We start from the raw sequence: 24,154 nt of genomic DNA on the forward strand, positions 1-24,154 counted from the left end.
CATGCTTGTATTGGTTCAATTAAGGATTGCTATTATTGTGCCTCTTGATATAAAATCCTTCACAGGTACATTCCTTGAATGAAAGGACAAGACAACATAATGACAATTAACAGTAGTTTGTAGTAGGGAACTTTCCAGCCTAGTACTTTTCTTCCAGCTGTGAAGGGTGGAAGAATATGCCACCCTAATATATGTCTCTTCGGCATAAGGATCATTTTGAGCTAAAGGCACTTGAAAATCAGCAAATGCAGTGACAGTCTTTCTTTCCACTGTCCTTATCTGCCTAAAAACAGATCCTCCAAAAGGCACTCCATTGTCAGAGATCCTCTCCCCAGGAATTTCATCAAATAGGAAACACTTTCATAGCAGGATAAGAGACTAGAAGTGGACACGACACCCAGACAAACTTTGTCATAAACTATCATATAACTGATCTATTTTTCTAAGGGCCCATTCACCTTTCCTAAAAATTGTTTATTCTCCCTTAAGTGGCTTATATCCTTCCTCCCCTCCCCCTATTAAGATGATATATAAGCTCTCAAATCTCAGGACTTATTTTGGGTTTTCACTTTTTTTTTTTTTTTTTTGCTGTGATGTCCCTATACATGTAATATTAAAAATTAATAAATTTGCATACCTTTTCTCCTATTAATCTGCCTACTTATTTCCAGTTTACGTAATAGACCCAGTTATACTCCATAAGCTGTGTCAATCAAACTTGTTTTCTAGCCATTCTAACTCAAAAAAATTTCTACCAAATTTTATCCTTTCTCCCATTCACTCGCTCAGAATAAACCCCCCTTCCCGGAATATTGTAACTTCCACTCCTCATTCTATTAATCTAAACCAAACCTGCCCTTTAACATTGATTTTCTAAAATCTTGCCTCAATGATCCCACCCTATTCTAATAAATACAAACTGATAAATATATGTTGGCAATTATTTTGTGCTTTCTTTTCCTATCCACGTGTGTATTACCAACAAGGTAGGATACAGACTGTATGATTCTTGAGGGAATCATGGCCTCTATATTTTTGTAATTCCCTGAATTGCTTCTATAGTATTAAATACACATTGGCTCAAGCACTTTCCATCTGCCTGCTTTTCTAAGTAGACTTCAGCCTCAGAATACCTGTGTATGCTATAGCGGTAGCAGTTCCACACATCATTTCTAGATGAAGAGCATTTCTTCCTGAGGTGTCCTCTTAGGAGAAAGGACTCCTCCCGCCCCCTCAGAAGCTTCCCAGATCTGGACATTGCCGAACCAATCACTGGCCAGGGGGAAGAAACAATCACACTTGACTCAGACAATAGTCTAGTATGAAATAGATATTGGAGAACCAACCATTGTGTCCATTACATTCTTTCTTTTGATAATCACAGACACTCACTTGCTTAAATGATATTAGCCACCCAGAGACCTGCTTTTTAGCGGAGTGAAAGAGAAAGGCCAGGCTGGTAGAAGAGTGAGCAGTAGGTGAGTAAATGGAACAATAGAGTACATAGGATATGCAGAAATGATGACACAGCAAGGTTAAGAGATTTATTTAAGGTAAAAGAATGAAAAATGAAAACTGGTAATACTGATTTCTAGTTAACATTTTACAAAAAGCCTGCCATAATGGAAGTGAAATATTCTCTATCTTCTTATTACCATCCATCCATATATTGTTTTACATTGCTTTAGGACATTAATATATATTACATCTTACGTTCTATTAGTCTTACTAATTTTTTAAATCACTAGTCCTGGAAAATCCGAATTTGTCCTTTTTGCAACTTATCAGTGTCACTCTTCCCTTGAGACGTCTCCAAATGCTTGTATTTCTCTCCACAGTAAAAAAAAATAAATAAATAAAATAAAATAAAATAAATCCTAATTTGTTACCAATAACTCAATGTTGGTTGACAAAAAAAAAAAAATCTCTTGACATTAAAATAAAGGAATATATGAAATATTCTATGCCCCCCTTTCTTTTATTCTTAATTTGTATCAATATACATTTTCATGTCTCTGATGCAGGCAACCTGACATAAACAGTTCACCCTTCTTATATTAGAATTTTAGAGACATTTTAAAAGTTAGGTAAAATCCAATGTAGTTTATGTTCACACACATGGATTTAGAGATTTTTCCTACCTTAAGAAATAGATAAATCATACTTTTTACCTGATCAATACTAAATAACATTAAAGTCACCTTTACACATTAAAAAGTCATTTTAAAAGCCTAGATACCTATGCCACTTTCTTCCAAAAAGCTAAACCAATGTGCATTTAGTATATTTTCCTATATCAGCACTTTACTACATATAACCTTATAATTTGGAAAGGGACTAGTATTATTTATATAAAATACGCAGGGATAAGGATAGTTAAATGATTTTAACCAGGTCACCCACACTTAATGCTTGTTTCATTATTAGAATCTTGATATTCTGAATGTCCAGTGTTTCATTCGACTGTGCCATTTTGTTTTATTTCAAGAAATCTATCAACAATTATGATATTATTACAAAACAGGTTTTATTTCGTGGAAATATGATATTAATTTAAGAAAACAACTTACTCTACTCAGGCAATGTGATCAAATGACTAGAGAAAATAATATTTTATATCAAAAGCCTTTTACAGTCTCTTTTGTTCACTTGCCTAAACTTGAACCGATGTCATTACTAATATGTAAAGTTATGGCAGGAATTTATCAGGCTATATAGCTGTATGATGTAATGTTTTCCAGCTCTAAAGGAAAAATCCAGAAATTTCTTTCCAAAGGGGGAAGCTCAGTTTTCCATTAACTGTAGAGCGTTCATATTTTACATGACCCTTTAGTGACCATGCTGCACAGTTCCATTTCAAAACTGATGTGTCTGAGTATATTGTCTTAATCTCCTCCCTCTAACCAGGAATCTGAGCCCAAAAGGATTGTTTTGCTTTTGCATAAAGTTGTAAATGCCACAGCAATGGTCAAAGTTCTCAGACCCGAATGTGGTATGGCTTATGTCAACATCAGTAATCTGGGAGTGGGAGCTACGAAGTTTTCAGATGGACATGAACTGAAGCAAGTACAAAACAGCAAGGAAAGAGCAAAATATATAATATGTGTGGGTTGTAGTATACCTCCTCTTTTCTCTAGGGCAGTGATTCTTTACCTCTTTTCTAAGTTATAGACACCACTGAGAGTCTGATAAAAGCTGTGTTCTTCCCTGAGAAATGCACACAAACTTTGCAATGCTGAGGGTTCCTGGATCTGTGGACCACAGGTTAAGAAACAACTCCTCGATGTAAATAAATGCTGGTATCCTCATCCAAAGTGAGAGGAAAGGAAAAGGAAAAAAAAATCAGGTATCTTGTAGACAGAAAATAAGCTCAAAACAAACAAACAAACAAAAAAGGATGATGAGGATATGGCAAAGAGACACAGAAACCAATTGAAAGAGCTCCCAATGGCCAAATCTGGAACAATTTGAGCAATAAAATTAAGTAGTATTGGGTTATATTCTGAACCATAAAATAAAATCCATGAGTCCATATAGATATATGCCTTCCTCCCCAAAACACATAACCCCAGTATAATCATGAGGAAAAAACATAAGTCAAATCCCAATAGCGCAACATTTTACAAAATATCTGACTAGTAGACCTCAAAATTGTCGTGCAACATACAGATGATGTATTATAGAATTGTACACTTAAATCCTATATAATTTTACTAATCAATGTCATCCCAATACATTTAATAACAATTAATTTAAAAAAACCATCATGCTCATTAAATAGAAGGATAATCTGAGAAACTGTCACAGCCAAGAGGAGCCTAAGGAGGCATGGCGACTAGATGTAATGTAATGTCTGGAATGGGGTCCTGGGACAGAAAAAGGAGATTAGGTAAAAACTAAAGGAATGTGAAGAAAGTATGGACTTTAGTTAATAATAATGTATCAATATTGGTTCTTCAATTGTAAAAAAAGTACCATAGTAATGTAAGACGGTAATAACAGGGGAAACTACATGCAGTATTTGTGAACTCTGCACTATTTGAGCAAGTTTTCTATAAATCTAAAACACTTCTAAAATAAATAAAACAAGTGTATTTAAAAAAAAAAGAAAAGAGTGCCGGTCCGGTGGCTCAGGCGATTAGAGCTCCATGCTCCTAACTCCGAAGGTGGCCGGTTCGATTCCCACATGGGCCAGTGGGCTCTCAACCACAAGGTTACCAGTTCAACTCCTCGAGTCCCGCAAGGGATGGTGGGCTCTGCCCCCTGCAACTAAGGTTGAACACGGCACCTTGAGCTGAGCTGCTGCTGAGCTCCCAGATGGCTCAGTTGGTTGGATCGCATTCTCTCAACCACTAGGTTGCCAGTTCAACTCCCGCAAGGGATGGTGGGCTGTGCCCCCTGCAACTAGCAACGGCAACTGGACCAGGAGCTGAGCTGTGCCCTCCACAACTAAGACTGAAAGAACAACAACTTGAAGCTGAACAGCACCCTCCACAACTGAGATTGAAAGGACAACAACTTGACTTGGAAAAAAAGGCCTGAAAGTACACAGTGTTCCCCAATAAAGTCCTATAAAAGAAAAGAAAAGAAAAGAGCAGAAGGCCAAAGACACATCACCAAAGAAGACATACAGATGGCAAATGAGCATATGAAAAGATGTTCCACATCATATGGCATCAGAGAAATGAAAATCAAAACAACAATGCGATACCACTACATACCTATTAGTATGACCAAAATCCAGAACACTGCCAACAGCAAACTCAAATGAGAATGTGGAACAATGGGAATTCTCATCCATTGCTAGTGAGAATGCAGAATGGTACAGCCACTTTGAAAGACCATTTGGTGATTTCTTTATAAAACTAAACATACTCTTACTATAAGATCTAGAAATCTTGCTCCTTGGTATTTATCCAAAGGAAATGAAAACAATGTTCACACAAAAACCCTGCACACAAATATTTGTATTAGTTTTATTCATAATTGTCAAGACCTGGAAGTACCCAAGATGTCCTTCAGTAGGTGAATGGATAAATAAGCTGTGGCACATCCAGGCAATGGAACATTATTCAACGTGAAAAAGGAATGAGCTATCAAGCCATGGAAAGATATGGAGAAATGTCTGATTCCAACTATATTACATCGTGGACAAAGCTAAACTACAGAGACAGTAAAAAGATCAGTAGTTGCCAGGGGTTGAGGGGAAAGGATAAATGAATAGGTAATAGACAGAGGATTTCCGGGGCAGTGGTGATACTCTTCTAGATCATCAGACAAACATGCATACAAAGACAAACACTTTATATACTCAAGTAAGAAACTAAGTCGGTATCTATTTATGAATCCAGATAATTGAGGGGCTACTATAGAGTATATTTATTTGTTTTGCATTTTCCTAATTATAATTTATTATTATCTCTCTTGACAGCTTCTGTATTTATTTTCCATTCTGTTTTCACAGATTAAACTGTGAACAGAAGGTCTATGAATACAGGCAGTGAAATCTTTTACATGATTAGTTGAGTTTAATTAGTTTATATTTATTGAAAATAATGTGTTTATGGGTACATGTGTATGTGTGTGGCAAAGTCTGTCATGTTATTACAGGCCAAGAATCATAATTAAGAACAGTGTTCCACAAGATTCATTTTATTTATTCCCCTCAGTTGGGCTTAAGGAACTTTTGGATCCTGTAGAAACATTTTCAAATCTTGTCTAACTTCAATTATGCAATTACATCATCCATGGCTCAAAGAAAAATGTTTTTCACAAAGTAGAAACATCTATTTGGAGAGATGCTGGGTTTTAGATACTAGCAATTTCCAAATCTCATCAAAGGCTATGATCTTTTTGAACTTCATATCACATGTGAGATCATTTGTCCTTTGAGTACTATAAGTATCTTCTATCTGTATGGTATGTTTCTCAAACAGTGTAAAACACTATACATTCTCACTACTTCTCATTAGTTTTCTAATTTGATACAAACCTTATGACATAAGGAATTAAACCTCAATCCAAACAAAATGTTTACTGTGTAATTACTTACCATAGTATGCAGAAATAGTAATACATTCTGGCCCAGCAAATAAAAATCTACAGTAATAACCTTAATCTGCTATTAACTGTAGCTGGAACAGTACTTACCTTTTGTCAATTTTCCATGCATAGCATAAATATAAAATGTTTCTCTTCTGGTCCAATAGAAATGGCAATAAGATAAACCCACAGTCACACACATAATAAAGTTAAGTGTGGGTATAATTGAAGAAACACTTGTCTGAGTCAAACGACTGGCCTTCTAGCCCCAGACAGATTCCTACATAATATTGCACAAATTACTTACCCTCTCTGAGCCTCAGTATACTCACCTTTAAATCAAAGGTTTAAATGACGTGATCTCTAAAATCCCATTCAGGTGATGATCCAGCTCTACCAGTAGTGGAGGCCGTGGTGCTGCATTCTACCCATTCTCTCACCCCTGCTCGCCCCCTCAAAACGGAGGCTGCTGCCAGGAATGTGCCTGCTTAAGGGTCTGAGATGGGTCTCTTCTGGAACAGCCTTCAGCTGAAGGGAGGTGTCTTACTCTGCAGGCAACCCACACCAAAAAACTTGTGGGGACACAAAGGAAGGGATCTGAGTCCCTTCCTACTAATGGAGACAACTCTGGAAGGACATCCCAGCTTCAGAGCTCCCAGTGGCATCAACCGATGCACTCTCTGCATGTAAATTTTCATCTCAGAGTCTGTCTCTGAGAAGATTCAGGCTACAAGACCAACTAAATAATAAGATTCCTTAAAGAACAGAAACATAACTATCATGCAATTATTACACTGCACTTCTCTTTTACTTTAGTCATCTCTGAATTCATTTAACAAAGTCCTTGAGCATTTCCTTTATGCGGTGCATGATGCTGGTTATGCACTTAAGAATCAAACGTAAGTTGATTATTCTCATATAAAAGTATCCTCACCTTTAAATCAATTTAAAACTGTGGGTTCAGATGAAGTTGTCTAGTTATTCTCAGTATTGGCTGCACATCGAATTCATCTAAAAAGTTCTGTAACTACTGATACCTAGGCCCACTCCCCACCTCCAGATTTAATCAGCTTGGGATGAGGCCCAGGCATCAGGATTTTAAAAGCTCCTTAGATGATTCTAGTGGTCAGATGAGTCACTTGTTAGAAAAGAGTGAGTAAACTTGTTATTTACAGTGAGAAGAAGACATGGAATTGAAACATGAGGAACTCCAACTCATCATGGCCAGATGGAAGAAAACAAGCCAACAATTAAGACAAACAAGAAACTGCCTAAGAGGAAGGAGGGAATACAGAAGTGTGTGATGTCAACAGAACTCAAGGAAAAATAATATTTTATGGAAGCATTGGTTAACAGGACCAAATGGAACAGAGAGGTCGAGATGAGGACTGGAAACTCTCGTGGGATTTAGCCAAAGGGAGAGCTGCTCTTTTAGCTGCGAAAGAGACAGAAACCAGATTGGAGCGGAGACTAGTGAGTAGTAGGGAAGGAAGTGGAATAAGGGAGTACATCTTTGAAAAGTTTGACTAGCAGTGACTTCAGCAAGATGAAATTGGAAGCTCTGCACCTTCCCTTCCCCAATGGACCAACAAACTCAATAGCAACGCAGGAATCAATTCCCTTTGTCTGAAATCCAGAAACTAGTTGAGAGGCTTCTCCATCCAACTATATGCAGTGAAATCAGTAGGGAAAGTGTAGATAACCTCTCACCATAATCCTCAGCCCCAGATATAATTCAGAGGGAACCCTCAGCTTGCAGCTTCTCCCTGACCAGGAAAAGAGTCTGACCTCACATCTAATATCTCAGCTTTTCTAGATGCTATCTTAGGGACTGGCTTCTATCTCACCTGCTTTGGAACAATGACTGGGTCCAGTATACGTCAGTTCCCTGTGGACTACAGAGGACCAAGCAGCGGTTGGCACAAGTGGAGCTCATCATAGCTCCATCCCAGCCCCTTCAGTTCACAGCAATTGGGCTCTAATCCCCAGCTCCTCCCTGTATCTGTGCCCTCATGACCCTTGCGTTCACAATAGCCACGCACATGTGGAAACAATCTAAATGGATACTGACAGATGAATGGCTTTTTTTTTCTAATGTGGTATATGCATATACAATGGAACAGTATCACCCTTAAAAAAGGAAATCCTGCCATATGTGACAACATGAATGAACCTTGAGGGCATTATGATAAGTGAAATAAGTCAGTCACAAAAGCACAGATATCATATGATTCTACTTATATGAGGTTTCTAAAATAGTCAAACTCATAGAAGCAAAGAATACAGTGGTGGTTGGCTAGAGTAAGGGGAAATGGGGAGTTGCTAATCAACAGGTAAAATTCCAGTCATGTAAGATGAATAAGTTCTAGAGACATCGGTGTACATCAGTGTATAACATTGTCCTATAGTTAAAAATACTGTACTGTACACTGAAAAATCTGTTAAGAGGGTAGATCTCATGTTAAGTGTCCATGCCACAATAATTTTTATTTTAATTTAAAAACAACTTCCAGTGAACCTCCCCAAAACCATACTGTGTGTATACATACAGTAAATTTTAACTAACATTATTGCTCAATTTAACTTAGACAAAAAATACATAAATTATTATTATTATTTTTTTTTTGGCTGAACAAAATGGCTGATTCCTTGAACTATTTACATAGCTATTGTTTGGAAACAAAGTTTCATTTCTTGGCTCTCTTCTAAGGAGAATCTGGCACTCAGGGAGATAAAAAGTAAACAAAGTAAACGCCAGCAGGATGACATGTCATTGGATACAGCTCGTAAATACTTCAACTTTGAAAATTAATAAAACAATTCTACTTTTTTAAAAATCCCTCCTCCCAGAAAAAGAAAAGTTTGACTATTTGGATGCTAGAAAAGAAGAAAGCGTGACTATAGATGTGGGTTTTGGAGACATGTTGCACTTTTCTTTACATTAGTCTGTGTTGTAAAACCTGAGTGGATTTTAAAAGATCCAGTTGAGTGGGAAAACTTGAAAAAGTTAATCCGAATTTCAGATTTCCTTTTCACTCCCACCCACCCACCCCCAAAAAACTAGAAGTCAATGAGATCTAAATGATGGGGGCACGAGTTGGCTTTAGATGGGAGGAGAGCTCCTACGCTGTAAGGAGGGAAGGGAATAGAAGGAGATGGGAACATAGGTAGAACCACACACCTCGTAGTGGAAAATTGAGTCAGACGGATTTAGTGTCACCCTTAACAGTTTCAAGCTAACAATCCAGAACAATTTTCTTGTGTATCTGCCAAAATGTAAAAGTTCTTACATGAGCATCTAGAAGATAAAATACAAAATATACTGCACCATTTTATGAAACAATTTAGAACCTTAAAGGTAACCAAAAATACGTTCATGTGATAGACTTTGAAATTTATTTTTAAAGGTAATGATATCGTATCCAGTACTGTTACCAAGTGATTAATGACAGGATTAATATCATCACCTGTATTTTATTAACATTGTTCTGGGGGAGGGGGAAAATGTTCCTTGAATGTAAATTTTCAAGAGTTGAAACTATTTCTCCCCCACAAAACTCATACTAAAATAGAATTACACATTCTACATATACTACACAGGTAGTAGTCAACAAATATTTAGTGACTGTCTACCATAACCAGTCATTTCCTTGGCCCTGGGAAAATACTAGCAAACAAAATATACAAAAATACCTGCCCCATGGAGCTCAACCCCTGATTCATGGAGTAATTGGCAACAGGACAGGAATCAAAAAGTCCCCCATCCCTATTCCTTAAAGAATACTATACCATTCTGTGGTTTGTACTTGATATGGTTTCAAATAACCATTATCCCAGATCTAGCCACATTTATGAAAAGGTGGTTATTCCAATGTCCTGGTAAATATCTTTATTCCTACTTTGTTTGTGTTGCTTTTCTTCCCATGTGTGTTTTTTTTTCCTTGTTGACTTTTTAATTCAATTTTTGAATACAAATTAGAAACAAAATTGAATCTATACTATGAAAAGTTGACATCAGTGGAGCCATTTTAAAATAGAGCCACAGCAGCCATTCCAAAGGAACAGCTTACAAGTCTTGCCCCTTGAACCTTTGGAATGTTTAAACTGGGCAACATAACCTTTGGACTGGGCCAAGCCAACATCATATTATAAACAGTTATTTGTAAAACTAACAGGAAAGCAGACATCCTGACCACAAGAACTGTTGATTATTATGGACATTCCTTGTGAACATAGAATCAGTAACCAGCCATGTATAGCAAAAAGTAACTCAGTTTGTTAACATGTAGGGAAATTCCTTTCTTCTATTCACATAATCATAAGAAAAACATAAATTCATAAAAAAAAAAAAAAAAAAAACCCAGAAAAAAAGCCCTTCCCTTCACTCTGTAATCAGGAACCAATTTGGGTTTCTGACTGAATCTGTGCCCTCGAATTACAATTCTGTGATCTCAAATAAACGGTGGTGCCTCACACTTTGGCTGTTTGGTTTTGGGTTAACGATACTATGTCAATGAAATTCTCAGCATTCGGTGTCATGTGTACGAAAAAGGAGGAGAAGCTGATTCTAAAATTCGTACAGAAACACAAAGGACCTGAAGAAGAACAAAGCTAGAGGACAGGCATCCCGCTACAGTAATAAGATAATCTGTAGAGGCATGGTGTTAGTGGTAGCAGATGAGTGGTACAACCGCAATTTAGTAAAGTATGGCCTTTTCAATAAATGCGCTGTATTAATTCTATGTGCCTGTTTTAAAGATGAGTCTGGACCCTATCGCATAACATACATACAAAATAAATGGAAGTGAATTACAGAAATGTGAAATATAAAACAATACAGCTTCTAGAACAAAACCTGAAAGAGTACTTTCATGATGTTGGAGTAGAGATAGATTTCTGAAATAAAACACAAAAGCATTTAAAAAGATTAATAAATCAGACTTCATTAAAAATGAGTACTTTAGTTCATCAGAAGACACTGTTAAGAAAGTAAAAAATCCATCATAAAGATTGGAGAAGAGATTTGTAGTACATCTGTGTGACAAAGAATTTTATCTAGACTATATAAATAACTTCTATGTATTGATTGTAAGAAAATCAACACAATTTTTTTTTTTTTTTGATGGATAACACTTGAAAAGGCACTTTACGAGAAAGGATAACTAAAAGTCCAATATACATATGTAAAGCGGCTCAGCAACATTAATCATCAAGAAAAAGCAAATGAAAATAACAATTTGATATTTTATACCCACATCACATGGCTAAAATTAAAATGACTGCTGACAATAATCAAGTTTTGACAAGGATGTGAAGCAACTGGAACTCTCATGCATGAATGATGGGAGAATTGAAAAACTGCCCATACCTTCGGAAATCCAATATACTTATACTCTATGAAGATAGGATATATATATATATATATATATAATCCTGTTTGGATGAGTGTTTCCTAATGTATATTTTATTTTAGTCTTTGATAAAATACTGAGAATGATAAAGCCGAAATTTCACCAGGAAACATCATCCAGTTTGAAGATGTTCTACTAATTAAACAGCTATGAACTCATCTAGTTTTAATATTGAGACCATATTTATAAATTTTGTCCATAGAGATCATATAAGTTATTTTCAAGGACTTTAACCAATCCAGACATAATAACTTATAAAAGCCAAAGATCTTTAGGCTTTTACTCACTCTTTAAACAAATTAGTATGAGTGTGTGTGTGTGTGTGTGTGTGTACTGTGTGTGTGTGTGTGTGTGTGTGTGTGTGTGTGTGTGTGTGTGTATGAGAGATTGAGAGGGAGAGAGAGGGCATGCAAGAGGCACTATGTTGATCTCTTATGATGAAGTCAGTAAGACAGTGCTCTCAAGGAGCTTACAATCTAGTGGGGAAAGCAGACAATTAAAACTGATGATTACCACACAGTATGATAAACATGACAGGCAATTAGGGTACTATGAAGACACAGAGTGGGTCTATCTAAATCAGACCATCAGGATTAGGAAAAGTTTCCCAAAGGAAATAATTGGGTTTGACTGAGTTTGTGGTCATTAAGGGGCAGTCAGATTAAAATGTTGGACACATGGGTGTGATGCTCTTCAGAATGGTCTGGGCCAGACATACAGATTTAGGAGTCAATGGTGAATAAATGGTATTTACAACCATAGATTTGGACAAGATCACTGAGGCAGGAGTTGACTAAAGATAGAAGGAGAACACTGGCATTTTCAGCAAAGCAAAGAACACTTTCATAGGTGTGAGAGAGCAAGTATGTATGAGACTTGCCTCATATGTGGGTTGGGCTGGGATAGGAGCTGGGATGGAAAGATAGTGCTGGTGGTGTAGAGGCCAGTTCAGTAAGAGCTTTGGGTACAGCCAAAAAATCAGGACCTTATTCAGAAATCTATGGAGTCCCTAAAAAGACTCTAAGCATTAGAATGACTTGACTATATTGAAGATTTAGAAAATACACGCTAGCATCAGCGTATAATATGAATTGATGGAGGACGACAAGAAGCAGGAAGACAGAGTTTCCCCAATAAGGGTGGGGAAGAGTAATAAAGCATGGGAATGAAACTGAAGGACATGTTCCAGAGATGGTGAAGTCTGTGGATTGAGAAGTCTTGGTGGCTACTGAATTTGAGAAGCTAACATAAAGTAGAAAGAGAAAGTCTAAAGTGATCCTCAGGACTTTTATTTGGAAGGGAAAGGAGGTGGTGCTATGATTTACTCTGAAATGAAACACTATGTTGGGAGGGATGGAGAGGATTTCTGAACTCAAGTTTTACCATTTTAAGTTGAGTTTGAGGTCAAAATGGGGTAGCCAGGTAGAAATGCTGGCTGTACACTATGGCATTTTTCAGCGATGTCTGGTCTGGACATAGCGACTTAGGAGTTAACAGCAACTAAATGGTAGTTACAGCTGTGGATTTGGACAAAATCACTCAGGCAGAATGTATAGAAAATCAGAGGAAAGGCCAATAGATTAAGGTCAATGTCAATTCAAGCTGTAAAATAAAAGCTGTGTCCAAGGACTTAATCTAAAATATTTTTATTCTAATTTACATTTTATTTCTTATTTATTCATATATAGTAAATTTAAAAATTGAAAACAAATTTATGAGGTAATTTGTCAGTGTTGTATTGATTTTTCATTTATACATCAAAAAAACTAGTACTAATAGCATATATTTATGATTTTAGAGCATCTCAAAACAATGTATTTATAAATATATATAGTAAAGACCGGGAAAAGTTTATGATATGATTCAAGCTCAACATCAAAATTATACTCTAGAGTATTAAGAACCCCAAATCTTTTATTTCTTCTACATCTTAAAACATTTTTCCTTGATGTACAGTCTTTGAGGGAAAATATTGTTATAACAGTAAAATGGGATGTGTTTCGTTCATGTTTGCTACACTTATACAACGCATTAATGCATATGTCTACACAACACCACTGTTTGATCGACTACTTTAAAAAAAGCTTAAATAAATCGAAACGTCACTGGGCAAGAATTTCACTATATTGAGGAGTATTAGCATAGTCCGTACCTAATTTCTGAGTTTTGCAATCTTAAATATGCCTCATGGTCAAGATGTTTTATACTTAATCAACCTACACAAAATGGGCAAACTGTTTAATCCCCTAAAATGCAAATACTTTGCATATCCTTTCACAGCACATTATTAGAGCTGAGATTCTTAATCTGGATGCTCAAAGAAATTTAATATAATGGACCCAATCATAGCCAGAGAAAATTCTAGTCTTCTGAAGTTCACAATTCAGTGGTAATAAAATCAAAAGTCTTAACATGATGTTCAAACAAACAAACAAAAAATACAAATCGAATTCTCCAAGGTACAGCTACTTTTCAGTAAGTCAGATTTGGGACAGCATCACCATGGCAACTATTAGTAAAGCTTTATCTAGTGTCATGATTATAAATAAAATGCATTTTAAACTATAGTAGAAAATTTCAAAGATAAAATTTCAATTACTTACTCAACACATCTAAAACAATGTGATAAGGCTTACCAGGTATACGTTGGGCCTTTCACTTGAAGATTTCCAAATTCACCAAAAGAGAACTTTTATTATTTCTCTCTTTCTCTACTAGATTCAGCTCTAAAAATCTGTCTTAAATAACTATAAGCATATACAGTCAGTTTATATATAAGACAATTTTAATAGTTTAGTTCTGAAAAGGGATAAAGTGTCTTCTAAAAGACTTGTAAGATACATGGTGGTTATTAGGCTTGCTGATGCCATCTTCAAAACTCTTGATTCCTATTATTTAATGGAGTAGGAGGAAGAAGATATGAGCCCTATGAGCTTCCTCATATGAAGAAACCAGACTGATCAAAGGTGTCTTGACCCCACATATAGAATTACCATGACTACAATACATATATAAGTTTGTGTCAATATGTCAACATTCATCATATAAAAAAGGTTAATATAGAGAATATCTAAAACATAAGAAGGTGTCCTTTCACTTGGGAAGGGAAAGGAAAGATTTAAGTCTGACTATCTCTATTTCCCTAAAATGCTAATCTCTTGGTTGTGGCACAAAAGCTCTGAGAGTGAAGAGTAGTTAGTGATGGTTGCAAACGCTAGTTATTCCTGAACCTTCCCCCATCACACACTTCATACCCAATTGGGTGTTGCTCAGGAGGGAACTATGGCTAAGCCTCCTTAGATGGCTAAGGAGGGACATGTGAATATAACTGAGGGTCATCTCATGACATACCCAGAAATCTGGCCCAGACTTCAGACCGTGTAGCACTGGAGTAAAAAGGACTATTAAAGCTGAAAACCAGGAGGTATTTCTTAATACGGACCCTTGTTTAATGCTAGTCTCACATAGTCATACAAATATCTATTCCAAAATACCAAGTATAATATCCTTTCTTTACAAAATATATTTCCCAAAATGTACCTTAATATCTTTAACAGAATATCTATAAAAGTCTAATAATCTACATTTTAATAATGGTGATGCTGGAATAATATTACCTGTGATCAACATGGCAGTTAAGAAATCTTAATTGAAAAATGATCTGTAACAGCAAATTAATTTTTACTCCAGATCACTACATACGTTAATTACCTAAAAGCATATTATATTTTGTGAAAGTTATTTATGTATATACTGTTCAATTGCTCTACTGGATATTATTTGCTGTTATTCAGTAGTAATATTAACCTTTCCTATTAAACAAACAAAAAGAGAGTACAAACCAAAAAACTTTGTTGGTTTTTAGGGGGGTGGGGGTGGTTCAGATTTAGATTTTGTTTTTACGTGTAACTTCAAATTTAATGACATATTTTTGGAGAAATATCCTAATTTCCTAATATCAGTCCTTTACCAAAAATATTGAAATAGAAAACTGATCCACCACCATGTGAATTTTCTTGTGCCATGCATCAATATAAACTAATAGATTTAACATTATTGTTTACCCTCTGATCTTTTAATGAATGTCCACTTTTAGGAGATTTTTTTTTGTAAATCAACTTTTGTACTTACATTTGATAAAAACATGGAATTTCAATATCCAGTTAAAGTTGCACATGTAAGTAAGAAAAAAATATTAACTTTTTTCCCACTTTTATAAAGGACGTGTAAAATTTTATAAGCCCGGGCCATAAACGAAGCTTTATAAAACTTTACCTTTAATACTGGGAATTAGCTTTCACATTTTAACCGCTCTTCAGCCTGTCATTTTCTACCTATGAAACAAATGGGTGCATATTCGTATGAAAAGCTCTGCTACTGTGTGTTTCATTAAACCACCTTACTTTGATAAAAATGCAATAACATTTCTGCATATAATAATATAAGACGTGAAGAACATACGATGGGCATAGATACTGCTTCTTTTTCCCCTTCCCCTTCTTTGAAGACTTCTCTTTAGAATAGGCTTCTTCAACACACAAGGAAATTAAAATAAAAAAGGAAATCGCCAATAAAAGCTTCATCTTGAAAAGTTAAATTTCAGGAAGTGGATCTACAAAAAAGAACAAGAAAACATTTACAGGTATGAAGCAAATGATTAACTATTATGTTTTCCCAAAAATAAGACCTAGCTGGACAATGAGCTCTAATGCGTCTTTTGGAACAAAAATTAATGTATGACCCAGTATTATATTATGTTACGTTACATTACATTACATTACATTACACCTTGTCTTAAAGTAAGACTGGGTCTTGTATTAATTTTTGCTCCAAAAGATGCATTAGAGCTGATTGTCCAGCTAGGTCTTATTTTCGGGGAAATATGGTATATAACTCTTTAGGGAGTAGGATAATTACCACTCAAGGGACATTTGTACATCAGATCCTCACTGCTCAATCCTATGTGGTTATACTTCCTTACATATTATGTGATGATTTAACAGCAAAAGGTAGTTTAAATAATGGCAGGAAATAAAACCCCAATGAGATATAAAAGATACCATGCAATATTTCTGATCTTATAATTATATAAAATTATAAATTGATACTGAATTGCATAGTATATCAATCTATGTTTAGAAAGATGTCTGGAAGGATGTTTAACACAGTGTTAAAATGGTTATCCATGCTAATACATTTGAGTTAAATTTTTGCCTTCTTTTAAAATTTCTATATTATTTGAATTTTTCATGTATATTTTTCGTAAGCAATACACAATTTTAAAAGGAAAACAATTCTAAGTATTAAAGAACTGACAGATAAAAGAAAAACATTAGTATCAAAGAGTTTCACACTCTAAATTCATTGTTTTTTATTTACAAACACTAAAGTTGCAAGCTACCTTTTACCAAAAAAAGGTGCATATTAATTTAAATTAGCTTTATAGCTTTCATACTTGCATGACACTAATGTTTATTCTCAAAAGATGATCTCTGACTCAAGAAATTCTAGGTAACCTTATATAAAGTAATATAGCAAGTATGGTCAGACTCTTCCAAATAATCTTAGCCATTTTAAATAACATTTTCCATGATCAAATGAGAATTATATTCTTGCCAGAGTCTGATGCATTACAAACAAACAAAAAACAACTTTAAGCTTCTACTAACACTGGGATGTTTAAACCTCTTCTGCATACTTCATTTCCAAGCCATAAATTGTTTCTCCATCATTGTTTTCTGCAGAGGGACAGACCTGTCATATACCTCAACATTAACTCAATCCCCATCTCACACTTACAAACTTGCCTCTCCTATGTTATGTTTTTCATCTCCCTTTTTCCCAGAAATGATTTTTTCACATGTATGCTTTACACCCCCTAGAGCAAGCCAGGTCCTTCATAATGAAGACAGAGAGGGTGCTTATCAGGCCAACAGCCAACGACAGAGGGCTCTTCTCTGTCAATTTACAGCATTGGACGGTCCGGTCCCTTCCCCCATCCTACGGTGGCATCAGCTTCCAGATACCTTTGCTCACAGCAGCAGGTAGTTCTCCCACCTTCACATCCTTTATCAAGAAAACAGAAGGGTCGTCCTAACGGTTTCAAGGGGCGAGCAATAAATTGATCACTATGCTCTCTTTCACCTCCAACCTTTCCAAGGGGACAGCTGCAATGACTGAAGGATCTTCACAAACAAACAATGCCAGAAGCCCTCCCCTCTCGCGTTCTCTAATCATCCCCGGCCCTCTGCATTTCTCCATCCCCAGGGTGTCCGCGGACGCCACAGCATCCGTGACCCGGCTGCAGCTACTTTGCGCCCCCGTCCCCGCGCACGGGAGCGCTCGCCTCCACCCCCTGTACGCCGCAGTGCTCCGCGTGCCTCCGCCACCCCGGGCTTGGACGCGGTCTTTCCGCAGAGGCATTTGTACCGTCCCCAGACTACCGCCACTGCCCACCTTGTCCTCCCCAGCCCTTCCCTCCGCAGTGGAGCCCCGCACACGTACCCCAGGCGCTGCCACCCGCAGCCGCCAGGCCAGGACGAGGAGGCGCGGGGCCCAGACGGCGGTAGCTGCCGGGGGGTGCGGCGGGCGCAGAGCGGGGGCAGGTGCGTCCCCGCTGCCCGCGCCACCGCGGAGCTCGGCTGACGCGCCTGCTCCGGTCGCGGAGCCTGCGCCGTGGCGCGCCGCTGCCGGGCGTCTGCAGCCGCAGACGCGGTCTGGGCCGCTGCGGGGACCGCGGGCCGCGACGCGGGGAATCGGGGACGGGGACAGCGGCACGGGGGCGGGAAGAGGTATCCCGACCCAGCGTGGAAGGACGTCAACACCTGCCTCTCCAGGCATTGCAGAGGTATCAGATCAGAAGGAACGCAGTCCCCTTAAGGGGGACTAAAGACTGGGAGCGGAGGACGGGGTGAGGTAAGGTCAGTGTTGGTACAGAAATAAAAAAAAAACTTAAAAAAAAACCAAAAAAACAAACAAACGAAAAAAACCTTTGCAGAAGCTGCAATCACTTATGGTCACCTTTTGACCACTAATGACAAAAAGCAATAGAACAATAAATGACCTTCTTGGACCAAACCCGACAACTAACAGTCTATATTATCATTGCCTAGACTCCAGCATCTAACCTAATCTCTGAGTCTTGTTTCCAGTTTCCCAAAGCCTGACCTTTCTAAGCATCCTCACACTGGGCAAAATGACTAAGACCATATAATCATGCAGGTAATGCTGTTTTAACATTTGTTACATAATGGACATGTGTACAGAACTTTATAGTTTCAAAACCCTTTCACTGCATTATCTCATTTGGCCCTCACAACAGTCATTCCTGGGCAAGTGTTGTGTTTTCATTCCCATTTTGCAGATGAAGAAAATGAAACTAAGATATATTAAGGGATTTACTTGGTGTCACATAGCTTGAATGGAATTTACCAGAGACTCAAAGTCTAATTGTTACACTTCTGGGTCAGATATGATATCAGCTTTCTCTAGCAGAGTGTTCATTGTCCTTGTTTAGGAAGTGGCCTTTCATTTGGCTGTCGAGCTCTTGGATAACAGACAAAGCTTTCCTATTATCTCTTGACTGTCTGCCCAACTGATTTTTTTATTAAGAAAGCACTGGTTCAGGTGAGCATCACTTAGTGTTATACTGTGGACCCACAGACTTATCCAGTAATAAATGTGTCAACCTATATCATTTGGGGAGAAGGGAGCATCCCCTACATACAGTAATTGCCTGCCTCTTCTCACTAGAAGCAGGAGACACAGATGGGTGCTTTGTAGACATGATGGAATGTGGAAATACAAAGTACACACATACAAACACACACACACACACACACACACACAAGGCTGGCAACACGGTACACTCACCATAGAGTATCGGTTGTTTACCCTCATGATTGCGCATCTGACTGGGAATCGCAGCTCATGGCCACTGCCCAGTCTCACAGGAGTATGGTATGGCATACGACGAGCTCAGAAAAGATAAAAATTCAAAGTACAGTTGCTACTGAATGAGTATTGCTTTTGCATCTTAAAGTAAAAAAAAAAATCATAGGTAGAACCATCATAAATTGAGGACTCTCTTTAAACCATGTTCTATAAACTTTACAAGATATTCTGCTGCCTAAAATTAGCATTTAGTCATTACTTTATTTAAAGGGCTGTCCTTTTTAGAGACTCCAAATTGGATCACGATATGACTTTGGATTTGAAAGGTATACAAAGGAGAACCGTATTGATCATGTAAGTTTTATAAAATATATGTTTTGGAGAATAGGTCATATAAGGAAGGATAAAATAATGTTTCATCCAACCAAGGTGTTGAAAAGTTGAGGAAAACCTTAAACTTACTTTTCATATAATTGAGGAATTATTAAGAGTTTGTAAAAATAGGATGCTCAGATTCGTATGGTGAAAGAGACTTACCTTTTATTTACAAAATCTTCGGGACACTTTTAGAAGAATTTCTATGCTGAAAATATCTAAAGTTGACTTGTTCACCTTCCCTAGTATTATCTCTACATATGCCACTTATGGAATCTCTATTGGAGAATTAGGTTAATCATAAGAAAAGGCATGTTCAACTGTCTGGATGGGTTTGGGTTTTGTTTTGTTGTTTACCCAAAGATTAGAAAATACAGTTAATGACCTAAAATGACCTCTTCCAGGCCTGTGGAGCTGTGAAGTTCAGAATTTTGAACGTTTTCTATGAAGGTAATCTGCTCACCTATATTTATGTAGTTGTTTCATATATTGTCAAAGGGGAAGCTTCCGAATGTTATGAAATAATTTATTCTCCCCAATCCGGTCAAGTGTTGATCCACGTTCTCTGTTTTTTTCTTTATCTCTATTCACTCCCTTAGTAATTTCATCCAGTGATATGGCTTTACATACCATGTTGATGACTCCCACATTCATTTTTCCAGACTAAACCTCTCTCCAGAACTCTAGACTCATATATACAACTGCCTTCTCAACATCTCAACTTGCATGCTTAATAAACATTTCAAACTCAACATATTCAAAACGGAACAATTGTTCTTCCCACATATTCTGCTCCACACTCAGCCTTCTTCTCAGTTGATGGGAACCTCGATGGAAACCTCTTCCTTCTTGTTGCTCAGGCCAAAACTCTAGAATTTGTTCTTGATTTCTCCCTCTTTTCTTGATTTCTGTCTTTTTCTCTCTCCCCACATCCAATCTGTGAGGAAACCTCATTCATTCTCAACTTACATCCAGAATCCCACTACTTCTCACTATCGTTGCCACAACCAACCTGGACAGAGCCACCATCATCTCTAAATTGGGTTATTGCAATAGCTTCCTGGGTGTTCTTTTTGCCTCTACCATTACCCTTCTCATTCCCCAGTATTCTTAACGTGGCAGGTAGCAGCGGATGTCATATGTCATATTATGTCACCCTCAGCCCAGCACCCAGCGTGACTGCTCATTTCACTCAGATTCTAAATCAATTGAAGTGCTCACAAGGGTCTACAAGGGCCCCGTTGTTACGCACCCCTCCCAATAACTGCCCTCTTCTCCCCGTCACTCTCCCCCTTGCTCCCTCTGTTCCAGCCACATGGATCTTGCTGCTTCTCCAACATGCCTGTGTCAAGCAGGGGCCCACTTTATGTTATTGGTTGCAGATGTTCCCTCTGCCTAAGATGCTCTTCCCCCAGAGAGCCAAGCCTCATATGTACCCCCCTCATTGCAAGGTTTTTCCTCACATGTGACTCCCTCAAGGAGATTTATCGAATATTATTTAAAAGTGCAAACTGTCCCCTGCCAAAGATTTCTGATCCCTTTTTACCTGCTTTTCCTTTCTTTTGCGTGATACTTATTACCTTCAAATATATTATACAACTTATTAACACACGTGTTGCCTATCACTCTTTGTTCAAATGTAAGCTCAATGAAGGCAGAGATTTTTGTCTGTCTGTTTTTGTCCACTGATGTCACCCAGGAACCTGGAGTAGTGTTAAATAAATGAGTAAAGCTTGCCCTCATTAGTTAGCTTCCTTAAATTTTATGTTTTTATATCAGTGATATGAAAATGACAATACATAATTTGCTGGATAATTCTAAGAACTGAATGGGTTAATTTGTTAAATATCTGGTACATAGAAGAGGGGCCATAAATAATTAGTTTCCCTCTTTTTATTTTTATTTTTTTCTATCTAATAATGGAATGATAGATTTTTAATTAATGGGAACCTGTTGTACATTTCGTTTGGCTTTTTTGTTCCTTTATTTACATTTTTCCAGAAAGATTCTATAGGTACACCTCAAAACACTCAGTAGGAGCCCTATTTCCTATGCACCCCAGCTTCACATGATCTATAATATATTAAATTTATTTGACTTGTTCAGGAAACTTAAATATTGTCCTAAATATCTTGTGTTAGATTAAGATAGCAAACAGTAGAAGTGAGATTATTCTTATTAAATCATTTGTTTATAACATATAAGCACTTACCACTTTTGCTACTGGCTAAACAGCTGTAAAATATTAGTCTTGAATATATAAATTTATTTCTTTTCTATTTTCTCTATATATGCATCGTATTTATTCTTTAATGATAGCCTGAATTGTAGTAGTCATTCATGATATTTTTTCATTATAATTTCAGTCCATATGCCATTTATAACCATCAGAGCTTTACAGAAAAAAAGCATGTCCAGTTGTTTTAGATGTGTTTTCCCCCAAATCATCCTCTTTAAAAATTTCTCGAAATTAAATAATTGCAATATAAACAAAGAGAAGATTAAAACAGAGGATGATTAGAATTATGGGTCTATAATTTGACATCTGTTAAGTACTATTCATGAATTTAAAAAGCTAGCATGACTTGTATTGGGAAATGTTAACGATTAGCCAGTCTTAATGTGTTAGAATAATGAAAAAAATATTTGCTAACCCAAGATCACTTCTATATGTTCTTCAGACACAGCATATTATCCTTCAAATATTCTCCATTCTCCTAATTATTTTAAAACTAACTTTTAAACAATAATAGACACCTTTCATTGATTACTTACTTGGTAATTGCAAAAGAAAAAATAGTCATTTATGTTCACTTTAAAAACTTCAAGATAGCTTTGCGAGTTATTTAATACCCACATTTTTGGTGACAAGCCAGAGGCTCAGAAAGGGAAGTTAACTTATCCAGAAAACACAGAATTGGAACAGGAAGAGATAGGATTGTTTCACTTTTAATGTCCTATCACAACATTAAGACTCTGATTGTGGTTGCACATGGGAGAGTGAAAGCAGGTTAGATTTTAGACAGAGACATGGCTTGTAGAGAATTCTGGCTGCACATTTAGGAAATTAGAATCAAATAGGCTGTCTGAGAACTAGATCCAGGCTCTTGCTTTCAACTTTAAATTGGTCCACAAGATTAATATGTGAATCATTTTTCACTTAATTTTTTTAATGTTCAACATAGATATAATAGCAATAATAATAATTATCATCATTATTGATTGAGGGTATATTATTTTCCAGATAATACACAATGCACATTCGATGTATTATCTCTATATTTTCCTTCCCTCTGTTTCTCTTTACCTCTTTTCCTCCCAGTTCCATTTCTCTCTCTCTCTCTCTCTCTCTCTCTCTCTCTCTCATATCTCATTATTTCTCCTCTCAAGCCTTATCTCTCTGGTTCTCTTTTGATCTCTGCTTTCCCTTTCTCTCCCCTTTTCTTCCGTCCCTTCTTCTCTCCCTCCTCCTGATGGCTACTCTTGTCCCCGTGCCCCCCACACCCCTAAGTTCACATGTATGTGCACACACATGTGCACACACACACACCCACTCACACACTATCTTTTATACAGTATTTTGGTTGTACCTTTTCTATGTTTAGATATGTTTAGGTATACAAATACCTAAATAATTACCTACAGTATTCAGCACAGTAAAATGCTGTACAGGTTTGTAGCCTAGGAGCAGTAGGCTCTACCATATAGCCTAGGTGTGTAGTCAGCTATATCATCCAGGTTTCTGTACGTGAACTCTAGTGATGTTCACACAATGATGAAATCACCTAATGATGCATTTCTCAGAGTGTATCCCTTTGTTAAGCAGCACATGACTGTATGTGGGTGTTTCCCCCTACTCCCTGCATTCAGAGATTTTCTGCCTACTCATTCAGCAGCCAGCATAGATTATGGTAGCTTGAGGCTGGAAGCCAGTGCTGAACATGGTGGGGGGGGGGGATGGGGGCAGGAAGACAGAAGGATCCAGGGTTCTGGATCACATCCTGGAGCCACCCGACCTACTTTAGACACTTCATATCTGTACTTACTTTGAGAGAGTTAAACCAAACGTGTTTAAGCCACTGTTATTTTGCATAGTCTATTCTATGCTATCCCACAGAATTCTTAACTGGTAAACAGGTACCATTATTATCTGAACTTTATCGATGAACAATCTTGCAGCTTAACCATGTTAGGTAATTTTTATAGTATTTGGATTCAAATTGAGGTCTGTCTGACTCTAGAACCCAGCACTTTACTACTAGATTCATACTAATAGAGTAATTTTATTGTGGATATTCAAGTCATGCAGCATTAAACATAATTCCTTTCAAAGCAGCAATAGTAATTCACACAGGGTTAGATATCATAGCTAGTCAAGCCAAGGTCATGAATACCTTACCCCAAGAAGTCAGATTTATTTCAATAGCCATAAT

General features: G+C 37.1%; 1 protein-coding gene across 2 annotated transcripts in view; it reads right to left on the bottom strand.

The window, feature by feature from the left end:
* GLRB (glycine receptor beta) overlaps positions 1 to 18,211 on the bottom strand; it is a 56,098-nt gene extending 37,887 nt beyond the window's left edge. Inside the window, exons 1-2 of one of the 2 annotated variants that reach the window (XM_074338396.1) lie at positions 17,958 to 18,211; positions 15,915 to 16,065 (exon numbers count right to left, since the gene is read on the bottom strand). In XM_074338396.1, the coding sequence (XP_074194497.1) occupies positions 15,915 to 16,036 (122 nt within the window). In that variant the 5' untranslated portion in view covers positions 16,037 to 16,065; positions 17,958 to 18,211. Of the gene's footprint in view, positions 1 to 15,914; positions 16,066 to 17,479; positions 17,661 to 17,957 lie in introns of those variants that run through there. The other variant, XM_074338397.1, reaches the window with a different exon arrangement.
* Between the last annotated feature and the right edge of the window lie 5,943 nt (positions 18,212 to 24,154).

This window comes from Rhinolophus sinicus, linkage group LG07 (genome assembly GCF_036562045.2).
Source record: "Rhinolophus sinicus isolate RSC01 linkage group LG07, ASM3656204v1, whole genome shotgun sequence".
In the NCBI taxonomy this organism is placed as follows: domain Eukaryota; kingdom Metazoa; phylum Chordata; class Mammalia; order Chiroptera; family Rhinolophidae; genus Rhinolophus; species Rhinolophus sinicus.